Below are 18,498 nucleotides of genomic sequence, written 5' to 3'. Positions count from 1 at the left end.
TGCCGAGCGAAGCGGTAGTGGAGCGAAGGCACCATGCCCGAAGCATGGCGAGCGGACGCGGTGCACTAATTGGGGTTCCCGGTCACTCTACGAAGAAAACGACACCAAAATAACATTAAAAACTCATGTCGACCTTTTGACCTGTCGACCTAGAACATGTCGACCTAAAGACCCTGTCGACCTAGACACCCTGTCGACCTAGTTACTGTTTACAAATAGTGGTCGACCTAGACATTGTCGACCTAGTTACTGTCGACTTTCAATACCACACCCCATTAGGTCGACCACTATTGGTCCACATGAACAAGGTTGGCGTTTAAAAAGGTTGGCATGAGTTTTTTTTTTTTAGTTTTTTTTTTTGTGTGTGTCATTTTACTTCGTAGAGTGACCGGGAACCCCAAATAGTGCACTGTGTCCTGTCGCTTCGCTCGCCATGCTTCGTGCAAGGTGCCTCGCTCCAGTACTGCTGCGCTCGGCACAGGTTACTATTCCCATTCGTAGTCCACGTGGATCGTAAAGTATGAAAAAGTAAAAAAAATAAAATAAAATGTGAAAAACTCGTGTTGACCTTTTTCCATGTTGACCTAATGACTGTCGGCCTAATGACCATATCCCCTTGGACTGTGGAACGGAAATAACCTACAGCCGCATTGTTTTGTTGTTTATTTTACGCTTTTATACGATTACGCTTTTATAAGAAGTGATTCACAAATGTCAGAAACTTTTCTGGTTCCAGCTGGAGCCATTGATTCCTTGTTTGCAGATCACACATGTACAGGCTGTGCAGTGATTTGCCGCAGGTCACCTCTGTCCAGGGAACCGATGCATTCAGACCATACAATGTAATGTGTGACACTTTTGTGATGTTTCATACTGGGATACAAAGTTTACTTTTATCTGGGTCCTGTGAGACTTTACACTCAGATACAGCTGTGTGTATCTCCTAGTCCTCCGAGCTGTATTATTATGGTATTGGGAGGTGGGTAATGGGGGAGGTCAGGGGGGAGGAGGGGAAGGGGGGGTGTTAAGGGATTGTGCAGGTGTGGGAGGGGTTTGTCTTTTTTTCTTCTTTCTCTGCTTGAAGCTAAGAAACAGGAGACTAAATTCTGTCCCCTCCCTCTTTCTGCAGCAAAAGGTCATCTGTGAGAGTAAAAGTTGCCTGTCTGCCACACCGTATGGAATCTCTCCCTGCAGAATGCTCCTATTCCCAGGCTGCTCCTAATAAGGTGAGTGGGATCCCGTGCACTCCTGTCCATCTTCAAACTCTTCTTAGAAGTCCCACCCAGGCGACAGAGGGTTAAGAAACCTAGACCATCCTTATTATTTGGTTTGTTTGAGAATCTGCGCCTGTTCGGAAAAGGGGTTCCCAGTTCTGATCAAGGATTACGAACCCCCAAAACAAACCCAGCTATCTCCTTTTATTCTGTACTTCTCTCCTGATATTGCATTCAGGCACTGTCAGAACGCATAAGACAGCAGTGGGGCTTGTTATCCTAGAAAAGACTATGTATATTAAACCTGTTGAAGTTTGTGGTTCAAACTTCGGCTGAGCTTCCTGGCCGCGAGCCCAACTGTATGTAACACTGCCACGCGCAGTACACAGCCAGGTTTATATAAAGTGTACAAGTGTATCCGCTCCCTGTCAGTAAGCTGTCATTTCCTATTTAATGTTTGCAGCCGCTGGTGCCAGGAAAATTTAGACAAAGAGAGATTCTTGAGCTGGGATCCTGCAGACAATTGCTGTGTGTGTGTGTAAGTTGTTGTGCGTGGGTGTGTATACATTATGTATGGATATATTATAGCGTCTGCAGTATGCGGGCATGCAGGGAGTGCGGCCTCCAGACCTTGTCTTTATTAGGGTAATGCATTTTGTACATTTTGTGTAGCTTGAAAGTAACAGACGGTTGTACTGTGTAGCGTCCTAGTGGGGGAATGACGCTTTGATTCTGGTGCCTGAAATCAGCTGGATGGAGTGTGGCATTCTGTAGGTCCCTTGCACTATGGACCACTTATAGTGGTTGATCAATTAAAAGGCTGATATCACCTTTAACTATTTTTTATTTCTATTTAGCTATACTTTTCTAGCATGTAAGCGCAGATATGGCAGCGCCAATCTCCCTTCCTTCTGCTGCGTGGTAAGGGTTACATGACTCAGAAGACTGCTTAGCTCCCACCCATCTGATTATACACTGTTATATGCTATATGTCGTAGTATATTATATTGGAAGCTATTGTATAGGCAGGATCGCTGTAGAGACCAGTCCTGCCCATTACCCTACAGGCTGAGATTTCCTATGTTTATACACATACCGCAAATGAGAAACAAAATACCATTATGCAGGGAACATTTAGTTTACAACTTAACTGTGAGAATGTAACTTCCCATTATTGTCTATCTGAAATGTTGTTAAATATTATTACTATTATTAGTAAACTATGCAGTTTGTTTAAAGTTTATGTATTTCATATACCTGGAGCCCAGACACAGGAAGCGTTTTCTAGAGGCAGCAGTCTTGTTACATATTTCATTGTTCCCAGCCAGCAGAATTGTGACCTTGAACTCCGCGGTAATCACTTCCCAATAACTATTGACACTTCAATCTCAGTCTCCTGCTCACACACCTCCACCCCCCTCTCCTCACACAAACCTATTCATACATCAGCTTCCTCCTCCCCGCACACTTCGCCGCCGGCCCACTCCTCACACTCTTCCCATAGAGGTTAAAGCGGAGCCGCAGGTATGTACATAGCTTCCCAATCTTGTGACCCTCCTGCCACTAGGTCTCCCAGTGCCAATGACAAACACCGACCCAAGTGACCAATACTAGGGTGCACTAAAGAGACATCTGGCCAGGCATGGAAGACGTGCGGCGTAGCTATCCTCCTTACTGTATATATAATATATTGCATAATGCCTGTAGGCACCGGAGAACTGCCACTTGCGCAATTTGTACTATTCAATATGTACTAACCGCAGGGCTTTTAGCAGCTGTGGAGGTCCTCTTGATGGTATGATTTATCACCCTAATTAGATCAATTATTACCCAAGTGTGGGTGGGAGTTTATGTCTTCCTTGTAGAGCCATAGTATAATATCAACTACTTATTGTTTTCTCTTGGAAAAATGCCGCCCTTTGTTCCCTGCTTCCTATAGACTGCGAATTCCAGTACATTATAGATCACGTGGCCACACAGCTTTGCTGCTTTAGCTCTGAGCTGAGGGACCCTTAAAGCTCATATATAACTCTGTCTTCACTTATATTACCCCAAGTATGTGGTATTGGTGTAGCTTAGTGGGTATCAGCGTCATCGGCTATTTGTAGCGCACCCGTTCTGCTGCGCCGAAACAATTTAATAGCTCCCTTCACTTTAGACGCGCACACACACACACCAAAGTTCATTTTGTTTTGTCAAAAGCCAATTAAGCTACCAGTATGTTTTTGCTGGGGGGTGCTGGAGCACCTAGAGAAAACCTATGTGATCGTGGGGAGTACATACAAACTCCGAACAGACTGGTGTTCAGTGAGAATAACACCAAAGACTTCTGTGCTGTGAAGCAGCAGTACGGATGGTGTAATGGTTAGCATTACTGCCTCACAGCACTGAGGTCATGGGTTCAATTCCCACCATGGCCTTAACTGTGTGGAGTTTGTATATTCTCCCCGTACTTGCGTGGGTTTCCTCCGGGTACTCCGGTTTCCTCCCACAACCCAAAAATATACTGGTAGGTTAATTGGATGCCAACAAAATTAACCCTAATGTGAATGTGTGTGCGTGTACATGTGGTAGGAAATATAGATTGTAAGCTCCACAGGGGCAGGGACTGCTGTGAATGGCTGAATATTCTCTGTAAAGCGCTGCAGAATATGTGTGCGCTATATAAATAGCTGGTAGTAATAATAATAATAATTAGCACGGAGGCCGCTAAATAGAATCCCTGCTTTAGCTCCTGACACCAGTAAAAAGTTTATTTGGCATGGGACATAGAGCAAAAGTTGTCTGTGTGCTATAAAATGAGTAAATAATAATGAAAGGTTAAATGTCGCTGCTCTGTTTGATTCCTGACGGTATAATGCAGCCGTCCTGAATAGAACCACTCATTTTCCAGATTTCCCCACAATTTTATTTTTTCTCTCCTTCTCTTATACATCATTTAGTCCACTTCTGGCCATATGTTAGATAAAAGCAATGTTACAATAGCTGTAAACTGAGTAAGCAAATCTCCCATGCCCCAGGTCACGCCAGTGGGATTATAATGAGCCTATAACCAGAAAATTCTGGTTAATGGATTATAGTTTGCAAAAAAAATGCCTCCTGAGGAGAATGGCTGAGAGTGGTGTGATTAAGATACACACGGCAGGAGAGAAGGGAGAGGAGCTGCGTGCCAGCCCGGCCGAGCGTTTCAGGAATTTGTAAAGTTCAGACTTTTTTTTTTTTTTTAGTAATATATGTATTTAAGTGGGGGAAGGGCGGCTTAGAATATGTTCTAAATACATCACCCCTTTTGTCATCTCCAGCCTCTGTGGTTTTACCTTCCATGGTCCCACAAGCCCTATGCATTATAATGCTGTAAATACGAAGTCTAGCTTTCTGACATGATGCATGGGTGACATGTGGGGGGATGGGCGTGTCTTTGCCTGGTTATAACCTATATCTTATAGCAATTAAATAAAACTTATAAGAGGAATACACTCCGTTAGGACAGGGGAAGCACCGTGCCTATCAAACTGGGATATTAATGCAAAATAAGATTATTATTTTATGTTCTTCTACATGCATAGACGTTTTGGAGAGTCTGGCTAGCCTCAGTGGGATCGGCACGTCCCGGCAAAGAGCGTGAAATGGGGGTCAGACAATCCTTATGCGTTTTGCACTGTTACCAGCAGATAGACCGTGTTAGACCTCATTGGTTGCAAATCGCCCAGTGAGAGCGCTGATCTACATAGGGAGACATCAGATGCCAGTGAGATGGGCTGGTAGAGTCTCTTTACAAGGGACTGCAAGTGAACGTGGTCATTATCCAATATTAGAGACCTGTATATCCGGCTGTCTGACCCGAGCGACTGTTTGGAGGTGTTTGGCCACATCTAACAGGAATGTGGGCTCTCCGTAGTTGGGCACAGCGGCTGGGCCCTGGTAAGGCCTGGCACTACAAACCATGTACCACTCAGTCACAAGTGGCCACGATTCAGGCATTCCACGAGAGGCAAGTTTCTGCCAAATTATAATTGTCATCCCAGGGAGCTAATATAGGTGTGGAGGGTTTAGCTAGGATTGGTGCCTCGTGTAACCCTGCATAAATAGCATACAAGAGTCTTGCAGATCGGGAGATATCATTGCTATGTCCCATTACAAAGCTCATTTAGAAGTAATTTTCCCTGAAGCCACAGGGCTTGTAGGCTGGGCAGTGGCTACTTGTCAGTCATGCCTCAAACCGCTCTTCGTTATGGACGTAATCTGAGAATAAGATCTCTCAGTGTACAGACAGACAGTACCACAGTCTAGCACAGTACTTATGGCTTGTCCCCATCACATTCTAGGAAACCTGTCTTCTTAATATGTCTGCAATTCCTCAATGTATGATTGTGACTGAGTGCAGGAATAACCATCTTCTGTTCAGAGCTGGCTGAGGTGCGGCCATATTGTTTGGCTATAGACCTGCAAAAAGATTTTCTTCTGATTGTGCAGTGTGGACTCCACAATCAAGTGGTCGCAGGTTTAGGCAATGCGATATTGTGCTCCTATTTCCGTCAGATCTCCATCTACCGCTGAAGCGGTTTTGCTGGACTGTAATGTGGCACTCTCACATGGGCAGTGGTCACTGAGGTCATGTAAATGGAACTGCGGGATATACAGAGCTGAAACGTCTTGTTTCGTGATGGATAGTTTGCGCCAAGTACAGGCTGCGCCCTGATGATGACGACGATGAGGGTAAAGGCAAGCATAAGGAGAGGGGGGAGGACATATTGCAAAGATGTGAGCAACTATGTACTGGCGAATATGCATGTAGTTCTGTTCGCGCATATTAATTCAGTTCTAATAAAGTTTTTCAGTTTTGTAGTAGTTGTCCTTTTTAAATGGCTGAGGAGAGTGAGGAGACCACGGAGTGGTCTTCATTACATGTGCCACATTTTGTGTTTTCAGCATCTTACTTTTGTTGTATTTGGTGGAAGCGAGCCTATCAGTGTGCAGAAGGGCTAATGCAAGGTGCACAATGCTCTTTCTCCACTGCGTTGTTTATTTAAGCAATCTCATCCTGAATAATACAATGTTTGGGTTTTTTTTTTTTTTTTTAAGCAAACAGGCGCCGCCTAATCCCTACTTCATCCCCATCCGCCCTGCAGCTTTGTACTTTCTCAAGTCTGGATTTTTATAAGCTTGAATGTTCATACAAAGCGCTCTCTGCCTCTTGATCTTGTTTTATTATAAACTCTTAGGTTAATCTTTTTGTAGAAAGAAAAAAAACATTAGAAAGCTGGCAGCACTGTGACCAGAAAACGGGTGCGTTAAACGTAGACATTATCTGGCTTACACAGCGAATAAAGAGAGTGACACATCCTATGGCTTAGGAAGGGGGTATAAACATACAGGATCCCCACCCAGCTATGCTTTTTATCTAGCTTATTGCTAATGGAGGCATAAGGTAATACTGCTTACTTCCTCCCATTCCTGCCTCCAAGCTTTTTCACATGCTGCTCCCTATCTCTGGAACTCTCTACCTCTTCCCCTCAGACTCCACCTCTCTACAAAACCTCAGACGGGCTCTCAAGTCCCACTTCTTCATCAAACCCAACCGTCTCTCATCCAAACCCTCTTCCACGCTCACTATCTCCCCCATATGTGTTACCCCTGTGTGTCTGTCTGCCCCTCTGGAATGTAAATTCTCACGAGCAAGGCCCTCTTCAATCATGTGCTATTCTTCTCTTACTTTGACTTATCTCCTACACCATACTCCTTACAACGGCAGTTTCGGCCACCCTAATGCATATATCAGTATCATGTCTGTTGATGCGGAAAGTTTATATACCATGTACTTCACGTACATTGGCTTGTACTGTAAGTCACTTTTTTTTCTTTTTGTTTATGTATATTAGGCGCTGCGGAACCCTTGTGGTGCCATATAAATAAAAGATAATGATTGTTTGATAGGTTTGTACTCTCTCTGTTATCTGTTTTTCGTTTTATTTTATCTCCATCTCTTTCCTCCCCCACTATGTCCTTTAATTAGGTTACGGAATGGATGTCATTATGTGGTATATATTTTTTTTTTTTGTCTACATTGGCTTGAAATTTCTGTAATGTGAAAATTTCTTTCTCAATAAAAAATATTTTGTTACATAAAGGATGATAATAATAGTAAGGTCATAATGGAAGATCATTTCCCATTACTTTGGTGCGAATGAGCTTACGGCCTGGTAATGAAAGGTAATAGGTCATAGCAGGTAACGGGTAGGAAGAGTCCATATAATCATACTTTGGATGTGGTTTAGGAATCTCTGGTAGGTAGAGCAGCACCAGAAATCTATTTTTAGCTCAATACAGAGGACAAAAACTTGGACAGGCGACCCAATGCATGATATGTATGAGAAGCCAGCATGTTTGGTTGTGGTCATGCTTCAAGGATAGTCAACCTAAATTGAAATCTACATTTTGTTTAAGTGTCCGGTGGCACTGCCCTGGCTGTACAGAACCTCAGTCAGATGTTTCTCCATTCACAGCCATCCCCGTTGTTGAGCCTTGCACTTACACAGCTGATGGTCCATAGACTAGAGGGAGCAAAACATGGAGGGATAGCTAAACTGCAATGATAGCCATCTGGCCATGATGGCATATAATAAGAAGAGTTCCATTTAGGGTTATTGGTTTACAGTGCTGTAACTAGACATTTTAGCGCTGTGTGCAAGATAGGGCATCTGCGCCCCTTCTCTATGTAAAAAAGGGGCAGTGCGCACCGTAGGCGTGCTAACAAATATAGGGGCGTGGCTTCATGTGGAAGGGGTGTGGCCACAAAATAATACCAATTCATATTATAGTAGTCTCCATTATTCAAATTACGCTGCACAGTAGCGCCACTACACTCGGTACAGCCTCTCTTACACATTACGGCAGACAGCGTCCTCTTTTACACATTACGGCGGACAGATTCCCCTTTTACACATTACGGCAGACAGCGTCCCCTTTTACACATTACGGCAGACTGTGTCCCCCTTTTAACACATTGCGGCAGATAGTCCCCCTTTTTACACATTACGGCAGACTGCGTCGCCTTTTTACACATTATGGCAGGCAGCGTCCCCTTTTTTACACATTACGGCAGGCTGCGTCCCCTTTTTACACATTACAGCAGACAGCGCCCCTTTTTTACACATTACGGCAGACTGCGTCCCCTTTTTACACATTACGGCAGACTGCGTCCCCTTTTTACTCATTACGGCAGACTGCGTCCCCTTTTTACTCATTACGGCAGACAGATTCCCCCCTTTTACACATTACGGCAGACAGCGTGCACTTTTTACACATTACGGCAGACAGCATCCCCCATTTTACACATTAGGTAGACAGACCGATAGACAGATAGAATAGATGATACTTACCATCTCTCCGCTGGCTCAGGCAGTCAGGCTCCTCGGTGCTGGCAGCTCCGGAGGCAGGGGAGGAGGAGGAGGGAGGTGGGGGAGGGAGCCGCAGCAGCGCAGTGTAATTGCTGGCGTCACCGCATGCAACTGTCCCTCTCCTTCCGCATTGGCTGGCCGCTGCCGCTGTGAATGCTGGGACGAGGGAAGCGCATCCCAGCATTCACAGCAGCGCCGGCCAGCCAATGCGGAAGGAGAGGGACTGCTGCAGAGGCGCCGCCATTAATTGCATAGCGCTGCTGCGGCTCCCTCCTCTCCTCCTCCGGCACAGGCGGCTTGTAATGAGTCAATTTGACTCATTACAAGCCGCTGACTTTAGGAAATGGGGGCCATTGCACCCTCAGTGCGACTACGCTGTGTGCCAGGCACACTTGGCACACATGTAGTAACGGCACTGTTGGTTTAATGAAGATTGGGAGATAAAGCACTGACTGCAAAGCTCACTGGAGGAGATGTAGCAAAGGTTGGAGAGAGATAAATTACCAACCAATCAGCTTGTAACTCATTTTTCAAACACAGCCTGTAACATGGCCGTTATGAGTTGATTGGTAATTTATTCTCTCCACTTTATCTCTCTCCAAGGTTTGATAAATTTCCTCCTCTGAGCGCTTTAAAGGCTTGGTTGTGGCAGAACCTTCCAGAATGGTACTAAAGGAAGTTGTGATAAACAAGAGATGGAAATTTGCTCCTAGTTCTTGATGGTCTGTTGTCTAGGGCTGAACTTTTTCCAAGCAGACCATAAAAAGATGGCTGCCCCTCTGTCTGGTACTTTTATGATAGGGGGAAGAAAAGACACAGACTGATCTTAATGTGTTAAGTTTATTTGAGCAAAGTTCACCAAATCAGTAGGTGGGAGGCGTCCGTTCCCTGATTTTTATTTGTTTATTTGGTGCACTTTTTACATAAACATATCTCTGGCAGCCATTTTGTGGAGTGATGCCACTAGTTCTTGGTGAATTCCTGAACTAAATAGCCTACAAAACGGTGGCCTCCACTGAGCTTCAGCAAATGGTGCACTTTTGTATGACATTTATTTTGTATGATGCCTTGAGAGGAACACCAAAAAACTTCTTAGTAGACCCCATTTCTTTGCTGGCACTGCCAGGAGAGAACCCAGGTGAGTAAGTGCTCTACAGTAAGTCTTTCTCTCAGGTAGCCATTGCCTTAATTCTCTCACTGTCCATGTGAGTGTGGAGTCTGTCCTACACGGCTCAGCAGTTTTCCCACAGAATTGCCTGGGAAGCTTCATAATCATCAGGGCAGTTAATTGGATCTCTCTGAGGGGAGATGTATCAAAGTATGGAGAGAGGAAAAAAAAGTGGAGAGCGATTCAGGGGGACATTTACTAAGCAGTGATAAGAGCAGAGAAGTAAGCCAGTGGAGAAGTTGCCCCATCAACCAATCGGCAGCTCTATATCATTTTATAGTATGCAAATTATAGATGTTACGTCAATGCTGATTGGTTGCCATGGGCAACTTCTCCACTGGCTCTCTTTCTCCGCTCTTATCACTGCTTAGTAAATGTCCCCCTAAGTATCAACCAATCCGCTCCTAACTATCGTTTTCCAAACACAGGCTGTAGAATGACAGAAGCGGATTGGTTAGTACTTTATCTGTCTCTAAGGTTTGATACATCTCCCCCTTAATCTTAATAGTTTGTGTAATTGCTTTGATCTTGGTCCAGGAAAGAAATGGGCAGGGTTCATGGTTCAGTGATGCTTATAATGAAATGTCCTTCTCTCTCAGCACTGAAGTCTATTGAGGATTAAAGTTGTTGATTCTCGGTAAGGTGCTAGTGAAGCCCCCGGTTCCTGATGCACATCGCGTCACCCACAGAATGTCACCTGCCAGTGTTTGCGTTAATATTTAACTCCTGCTGATTGAATCTGTTTGCAGCGCAGCCGGTTCCCCGGGATACCATGTACTATTTGTCCCTGACTGTGAAACCCTCTCGTTGCCAGATTGTAGGATGTTGCCCGCGGTGATCCTGGATTTCCCCACCTGACCGGTCCTGGAGCGTCTGCTGTCCAAACCATGCTGTGCCCGTGCCGCAACAAGGCCAAGCTGCTGACGGTCGGTTTGTTGCTGCTGTCTGTCGTCACCTGGCTGTACCTGTCCGTGGGTGACACTGAATGTGAGTGTATACGTCGCCTTTACAGCTGCGGGATATTCAGGCCTCTAAGTAGGGGACATTTAAATGCCAGGCTAGACGCAGCGGGGGCGATGCCAAATAAACGTATGTCTGTTTACATGGCGTACATTGCGTGTTTTTGCCCTGTACATGTGCCGGAGATAACGTAAGCAAGTGCTACTGAAGAGGAGTAGCTGGGGTGTAATGGGGCAGAGTGCCGACGCAACTGCCGGCTACACAGACTTGGACGTAAGTGGAAAAGCACCTGTTTGGAATAGTATCTTTTGCACCAGGTGTAGGATGGTGCAGGGGCGCTTTTGTGGTGACGGTGGGTAGCAAACCAAACGTAAGTAATATAATACCTGCAGACCCATATACTGTGTTGTGACACTATATACTGCTGTACTTTATATGTTTAGGAATTGCGGACCGCATTGCAACCTTTGTACGTGGGCCCCAGATAGGTTTAGTTCCAATACTATTGGGACATAATATGTAGAGATGAGCGGGTTCGGTTTTACTAAGATATACTCTGCTCTCAAAACTGCGTCTTATTGGCTCACGGATGTCTCTTGTTTTGGATAGCCAATAAGATGCCGTTTTGAGAACCGAGTAAAACCCGAACCCGCTCAACTGTAATAATATGGGGTTAAACAGAGATATCCAGGCATTCATGTTTGTCTAATGAGCCCCATCATGACATCCCGTTCCTTCCCTCAGATGGGCTGTCTCCAGGGGCACCAGCTCCGCGCCTGTTTCCCAGAGCCCCCTCACTGCAAGATCTGGAAGTCAGACTCCAGGAGGCTGAGGAAGAGAACGTGAGGCTGCGCCTCCAGCTGGGAGAACTGCGGAGTGCGGACCATGGAGCTGAGGGGGGGAACGGCAGCCGGTGTTTACAGAGGAGTCTGACTGAGAAGTGTGAGGTGAGTGCCCTGTATGTCTGGTATTAATGTCTAGTGACCTCCCACCGTAGCTCTCTCTGGAATTCCTGCAGCTGTTTTCCTGATGGGGAAAACATTTCCTCATTCTTTGTCAGCCTCATAAATCCATGCGTTTCTGGAATCAGTCTGGCACCGTTATTAGAAAATAATTATTAGTGGGACTGTTCATAACACCCCTTCTCCTCTCTAGTCTGCAAAGCACAGAACAGCAACAGGTTACTTCCATTCTATGGGGGAGATGAATCAAGGCTTGGAGAGAAATAAAGTACCAACCAATCAGCTTCTAACTTAGATTTGTGAAACAGAAGCCAGTAACATGGCAGTTGGTGAGAGATGAAGTGTAGAGATATAAAGGACCAACCAAGGTTTGATACATCTCCCCTTACTTATATTATGCCTCCCCCGAACTGTGACTACCAGCCTGGGAAAGACCTTTTTTCCCATTGTTCCTAAATCTATAGTTTCCACCCTTAGTAATGTACTGCTCCAGCAAAACATTTTCCTATCTTATCGTTGTGGCTTATGGGGGTTATTCAGGTTTGTTACCAAACCAAAGAAGTAAGCAATTCGACAAAACCATGCTTCACTGCAGGTGGGGCAGATGTAACACGTGCAGAGAGATTTAGATTTGTGTATTTCAATACACGTTTTCTGACACTGCAAGACTCTGATACCCCTTTCACACTGCCAATGCCGGATCCAAACCTGGGAATTGGAAGCGGGTCCTTCCCGGGTGGGATCCGGCATTGGCAGCTGCTGCAGGCTTTCCCGACCCGGCAATAAGCAGCGGGGGGGTTGGGTGCGGAGGTGGAGGCGGCGCTGGGAGATGAGCTCATCTCCACGCTGCCTCTCCCTAGCTAGTAAACGGGTCCCATGTCGACCCGGGTGCCCGTTTACGCAGCCAATGACCCGGTATTCAACCCGGGTATAACACTGCTTTATACCCGGGTTGAATTGCCGGGTCAGGCGACCCGAGATGTTGGCAAGGCCCCTTTCATACTGCACGCTGACCCATGTCAACGCGGCAATGTGCCGGGTCGATACCGGGTTATTTGTGCGGTATGAAAGGGGTATGAGTGGCGCTGCCTCATTTTTTGCTGAATAGAGTATATTGGATGTTATACCCTAGTGGAGGGCACCAGAGCAAGTGAGCCTTCGGGGGCATCCTGAGTGCCGGAGTGGTGTTGAGAATATATATATATATATATATATATATATATACATATATATATATATATATATATATATACATATATATATATATATATTAAAATGTCTGTTTATTTGTGTGAGCGTTAATGTATGTGCATGTGATATATACGTAAGCAACACACACACACACACACACACACACACACACACACACACACACACACACACACACACACACACACACACACACACATATATACACACACTGTGTAAAATGTGCGTATGTGCATGAGTTATATGTATAATAATTATGTCCGTGCGCTGCAACGCATAGAGACTCATGCTTTCTGCTGACGTATTTCTCTGTTTGGGTTAGGCTGTCATATGATCTAGTATATATTTTTTGAATTGCAGTTTACGTATTTGCAGACAAAAAAATGTAAGTTAAAGTATTAATTGAATCAGCTGTAGCTCATGATTTGTTACATGTTAGAAATAAACCCCCACAATGTGTCTGTGCCTCCCCAGCATGAGGTGTACTGAACTTGGTGATAATGAGATTTTTGGTGTTTTAATTGCTCCACAATACAGTCCATTAACTTGTAGAGAGCACAGACCAAGAATAGATAAATGGCGTCCAGTATGCAGCCTACGAAGCCGTGTAACCTTACCGCGCAGTGAAATAGAGAACTGTGTGTGTGAGCACTGCGCCGGGTAACCTCTCACTAACGCTCCGTATCTTTCTACCTTTCTCCCAGCTCATTCATGTTGCCATTGTGTGTGCCGGCCATAACAGCAGCAGGGATGTAGTGACGCTGGTGAAATCCATTCTCTTCCACCGGTAGGTTGCATGTGATCTCTGTACTATAGCCCCCGGTAGGATGTATATGTCTGTGCTGGAGTGATAGTGTGTGATCTCTGTACTATAACCCCCGGTAGGATGTATATGTCTGTGCTGGAGTGATAGCGTGTGATCTCTGTACTATAGCCCCCGGTAGGATGTACACGTCTGTGCTGGAGTGATAGCATGTGATCTCTGTACTATAACCCCCGGTAGGATGTATATGTCTGTGCTGGAGTGATAGCGTGTGATCTCTGTACTATAACCCCCGGTAGGATGTATATGTCTGTGCTGGAGTGATAGCGTGTGATCTCTGTACTATAGCCCCCGGTAGGATGTACACGTCTGTGCTGGAGTGATAGCGTGTGATCTCTGTACTATAACCCCCGGTAGGATGTATATGTCTGTGCTGGAGTGATAGCATGTGATCTCTGTACTATAACCCCCGGTAGGATGTATATGTCTGTGCTGGAGTGATAGCGTGTGATCTCTGTACTATAGCCCCCGGTAGGATGTATATATCTGTGCTGGAGTGATAGCGTGTGATCTCTGTACTATAGCCCCCGGTAGGATGTATATATCTGTGCTGGAGTGATAGTGTGTGATCTCTGTACTATAGCCCCCGGTAGGATGTATATATCTGTGCTGGAGTGATAGCGTGTGATCTCTGTACTATAGCCCCCGGTAGGATGTATATGTCTGTGCTGGAGTGATAGCGTGTGATCTCTGTACTATAGCCCCCGGTAGGATGTATATATCTGTGCTGGAGTGATAGCGTGTGATCTCTGTACTATAGCCCCCGGTAGGATGTATATGTCTGTGCTGGAGTGATAGCGTGTGATCTCTGTACTATAGCTCCCGGTAGGATGTATATGTCTGTGCTGGAGTGATAGCGTGTGATCTCTGTACTATAACCCCCGGTAGGATGTACATGTCTGTGCTGGAGTGATAGCGTGTGATCTCTGTACTATAACCCCCGGTAGGATGTATATTACTGTGCTGGAGTGATAGCGTGTGATCTCTGTACTATAGCCCCCGGTAGGATGTATATATCTGTGCTGGAGTGATAGCGTGTGATCTCTGTACTATAACCCCCGATAGGATGTATATGTCTGTGCTGGAGTGATAGCGTGTGATCTCTGTACTATAACCCCCGATAGGATGTATATGTCTGTGCTGGAGTGATAGCGTGTGATCTCTGTACTATAACCCCCGGTAGGATGTATATATCTGTGCTGGAGTGATAGCGTGTGATCTCTGTACTATAACCCCCGGTAGGATGTATATGTCTGTGCTGGAGTGATAGCGTGTGATCTCTGTACTATAGCCCCGGTAGGATGTATATGTCTGTGCTGGGGTGATAGCGTGTGATCTCTGTACTATAGCCCCCGGTAGGATGTACATGTCTGTGCTGGAGTGATAGCGTGTGATCTCTGTTCTATAACCCCCGGTAGGATGTATATGTCTGTGCTGGAGTGATAGCGTGTGATCTCTGTACTATAGCCCCCGGTAGGATGTATATGTCTGTGCTGGAGTGATAGCGTGTGATCTCTGTACTATAGCCCCCGGTAGGTTGTACACATCTGTGCTGGAGTGATAGCGTGTGATCTCTGTACTATAGCCCCCGGTAGGATGTACATGTCTGTGCTGGAGTGATGGCGTGTGATCTCGGTACTATAGCCCCCGGTAGGATGTACATGTCTGTACTGGAGTGATAGTGTGTGATCTCTGTACTATAACCACCGGTAGGTTGTATATGTCTGTGCTGGAGTGATAGCGTGTGATCTCTGTACTATAACCCCCGGTAGGATGTATATGTCTGTGCTGGAGTGATAGCATGTGATCTCTGTACTATAACCCCCGGTAGGATGTATATGTCTGTACTGGAGTGATAGCGTGTGATCTATGTACTATAGTCCCCAGGTAGGATGTATATGTCTGTGATAGCGTGTGATCTCTGTACTATAGCCCCCCGGTAGGATGTATATGTCTGTGCTGGAGTGATAGTGTGTGATCTCTGTACTATAACCCCCGGTAGGATGTATATGTCTGTGCTGGAGTGATAGCGTGTGATCTCTGTACTATAACCCCCGGTAGGATGTATATGTCTGTGCTGGAGTGATAGCGTGTGATCTCTGTACTATAACCCCCGGTAGGATGTATATGTCTGTACTGGAGTGATAGCGTGTGATCTATGTACTATAGTCCCCAGGTAGGATGTATATGTCTGTGCTGGAGTGATAGCGTGTGATCTCTGTACTATAACCCCCGGTAGGATGTACATGTCTGTGCTGGAGTGATAGTGTGTGATCTCTGTACTATAACCCCCGATAGGATGTATATGTCTGTGCTGGAGTGATAGCGTGTGATCTCTGTACTATAGCTCCCGGTAGGATGTATATGTCTGTGCTGGAGTGATAGCGTGTGATCTCTGTACTATAGCTCCCGGTAGGATGTATATGTCTGTGCTGGAGTGATAGCGTGTGATCTCTGTACTATAGCCCCCGGTAGGATGTACATGTCTGTGCTGGAGTGATAGCGTGTGATCTCTGTACTATAACCCCCGATAGGATGTACATGTCTGTGCTGGAGTGATAGCGTGTGATCTCTGTACTATAGCCCCCGGTAGGTTGTACACATCTGTGCTGGAGTGATAGCGTGTGATCTCTGTACTATAGCCCCCGGTAGGATGTACATGTCTGTGCTGGAGTGATGGCGTGTGATCTCGGTACTATAGCCCCCGGTAGGATGTACATGTCTGTGCTGGAGTGATAGCGTGTGATCTCTGTACTATAACCCCCGATAGGATGTATATGTCTGTGCTGGAGTGATAGCGTGTGATCTCTGTACTATAACCCCCGATAGGATGTATATGTCTGTGCTGGAGTGATAGCGTGTGATCTCTGTACTATAGCCCCCGGTAGGATGTATATGTCTGTGCTGGAGTGATAGCGTGTGATCTCTGTACTATAGCCCCCGGTAGGATGTATATGTCTGTGCTGGAGTGATAGCGTGTGATCTCTGTACTATAGCCCCCGGTAGGATGTACATGTCTGTGCTGGAGTGATAGCGTGTGATCTCTGTACTATAACCCCCGATAGGATGTACATGTCTGTGCTGGAGTGATAGCGTGTGATCTCTGTACTATAGCCCCCGGTAGGTTGTACACATCTCTGCTGGAGTGATAGCGTGTGATCTCTGTACTATAGCCCCCGGTAGGATGTACATGTCTGTGCTGGAGTGATAGTGTGTGATCTCTGTACTATAGCCCCCGGTAGGATGTATATGTCTGTGCTGGAGTGATAGTGTGTGATCTCTGTACTATAACCCCCGGTAGGATGTACATGTCTGTGCTGGAGTGATAGTGTGTGATCTCTGTACTATAGCCCCCGGTAGGATGTATATGTCTGTGCTGGAGTGATTGTGTGTGATCTCTGTACTATAACCCCCGGTAGGATGTACATGTCTGTGCTGGAGTGATTGTGTGTGATCTCTGTACTATAACCCCCGGTAGGATGTATATGTCTGTGCTGGAGTGATAGCGTGTGATCTCTGTACTATAGCCCCCGGTAGGATGTATATGTCTGTGCTGGAGTGATAGCGTGTGATCTCTGTACTATAGCCCCCGGTAGGATGTATATGTCTGTGCTGGAGTGATAGCGTGTGATCTCTGTACTATAGCCCCCGGTAGGATGTATATATCTGTGCTGGAGTGATAGCGTGTGATCTCTGTACTATAGCCCCCGGTAGGATGTATATGTCTGTGCTGGAGTGATAGCGTGTGATCTCTGTACTATAGCCCCCGATAGGATGTATATGTCTGTGCTGGAGTGATAGTGTGTGATCTCTGTACTATAGCCCCCGGTAGGATGTACATGTCTGTGCTGGAGTGATAGTGTGTGATCTCTGTACTATAGCCCCCGGTAGGATGTACATGTCTGTGCTGGAGTGATAGTGTGTGATCTCTGTACTATAGCCCCCGGTAGGATGTACATGTCTGTGCTGGAGTGATAGTGTGTGATCTCTGTACTATAGCCCCCGGTAGGATGTATATGTCTGTGCTGGAGTGATTGCGTGTGATCTCTGTACTATAGCCCCCGGTAGGATGTATATGTCTGTGCTGGAGTGATAGCGTGTGATCTCTGTACTATAGCCCCCGGTAGGATGTATATGTCTGTGCTGGAGTGACAGCGTGTGATCTCTGTACTATAACCCCCGGTAGGATGTATATGTCTGTGCTGGAGTGATAGCGTGTGATCTCTGTACTATAGCTCCCGGTAGGATGTATATGTCTGTGCTGGAGTGATAGCGTGTGATCTCTGTACTATAGCTCCCGGTAGGATGTATATGTCTGTGCTGGAGTGATAGCGTGTGATCTCTGTACTATAGCCCCCGGTAGGATGTACATGTCTGTGCTGGAGTGATAGCGTGTGATCTCTGTACTGTAGTCCCCGGTAGGATGTATATGTCTGTGCTGGAGTGATAGCGTGTGATCTCTGTACTATAGCTCCCGGTGGGATGTACATGTCTGTGCTGGAGTGATAGCGTGTGATCTCTGTACTATAGCCCCCGATAGGATGTACATGTCTGTGCTGGAGTGATAGCGTGTGATCTCTGTACTATAGCCCCCGGTAGGATGTATATATCTGTGCTGGAGTGATAGCGTGTGGTCTCTGTACTATAGCCCCCGGTAGGATGTATATATCTGTGCTGGAGTGATAGCGTGTGATCTCTGTACTAAAGCCCCCGGTAGGATGTATATGTCTGTACTGGAGTGATAGTGTGTGATCTCTGTACTATA

The 18,498-nt window shown here is 46.0% G+C and overlaps 1 protein-coding gene across 3 annotated transcripts in view; it reads left to right on the top strand.

The window, feature by feature from the left end:
- Window positions 1–18,498, top strand: part of LARGE2 (LARGE xylosyl- and glucuronyltransferase 2) — a 94,786-nt gene that overhangs the window by 40,918 nt on the left and 35,370 nt on the right. For 2 of the 3 annotated variants that reach the window (XM_063944308.1, XM_063944309.1), the window contains exons 2-5: window positions 1,130–1,226; window positions 10,594–10,766; window positions 11,484–11,686; window positions 13,615–13,697. In XM_063944308.1, the coding sequence (XP_063800378.1) occupies window positions 10,667–10,766; window positions 11,484–11,686; window positions 13,615–13,697 (386 nt within the window). In that variant the 5' untranslated portion in view covers window positions 1,130–1,226; window positions 10,594–10,666. The remainder of the gene's footprint in view (window positions 1–1,129; window positions 1,227–10,593; window positions 10,767–11,483; window positions 11,687–13,614; window positions 13,698–18,498) is intronic. The other variant, XM_063944310.1, reaches the window with a different exon arrangement.

The sequence above is a fragment of the Pseudophryne corroboree genome, chromosome 11, assembly GCF_028390025.1.
Source record: "Pseudophryne corroboree isolate aPseCor3 chromosome 11, aPseCor3.hap2, whole genome shotgun sequence".
In the NCBI taxonomy this organism is placed as follows: Eukaryota; Metazoa; Chordata; class Amphibia; order Anura; family Myobatrachidae; genus Pseudophryne; species Pseudophryne corroboree.
The sequence above is the reverse complement of the archived record's forward strand: the minus strand, read 5'-3'. Positions and strand labels throughout refer to the sequence as shown.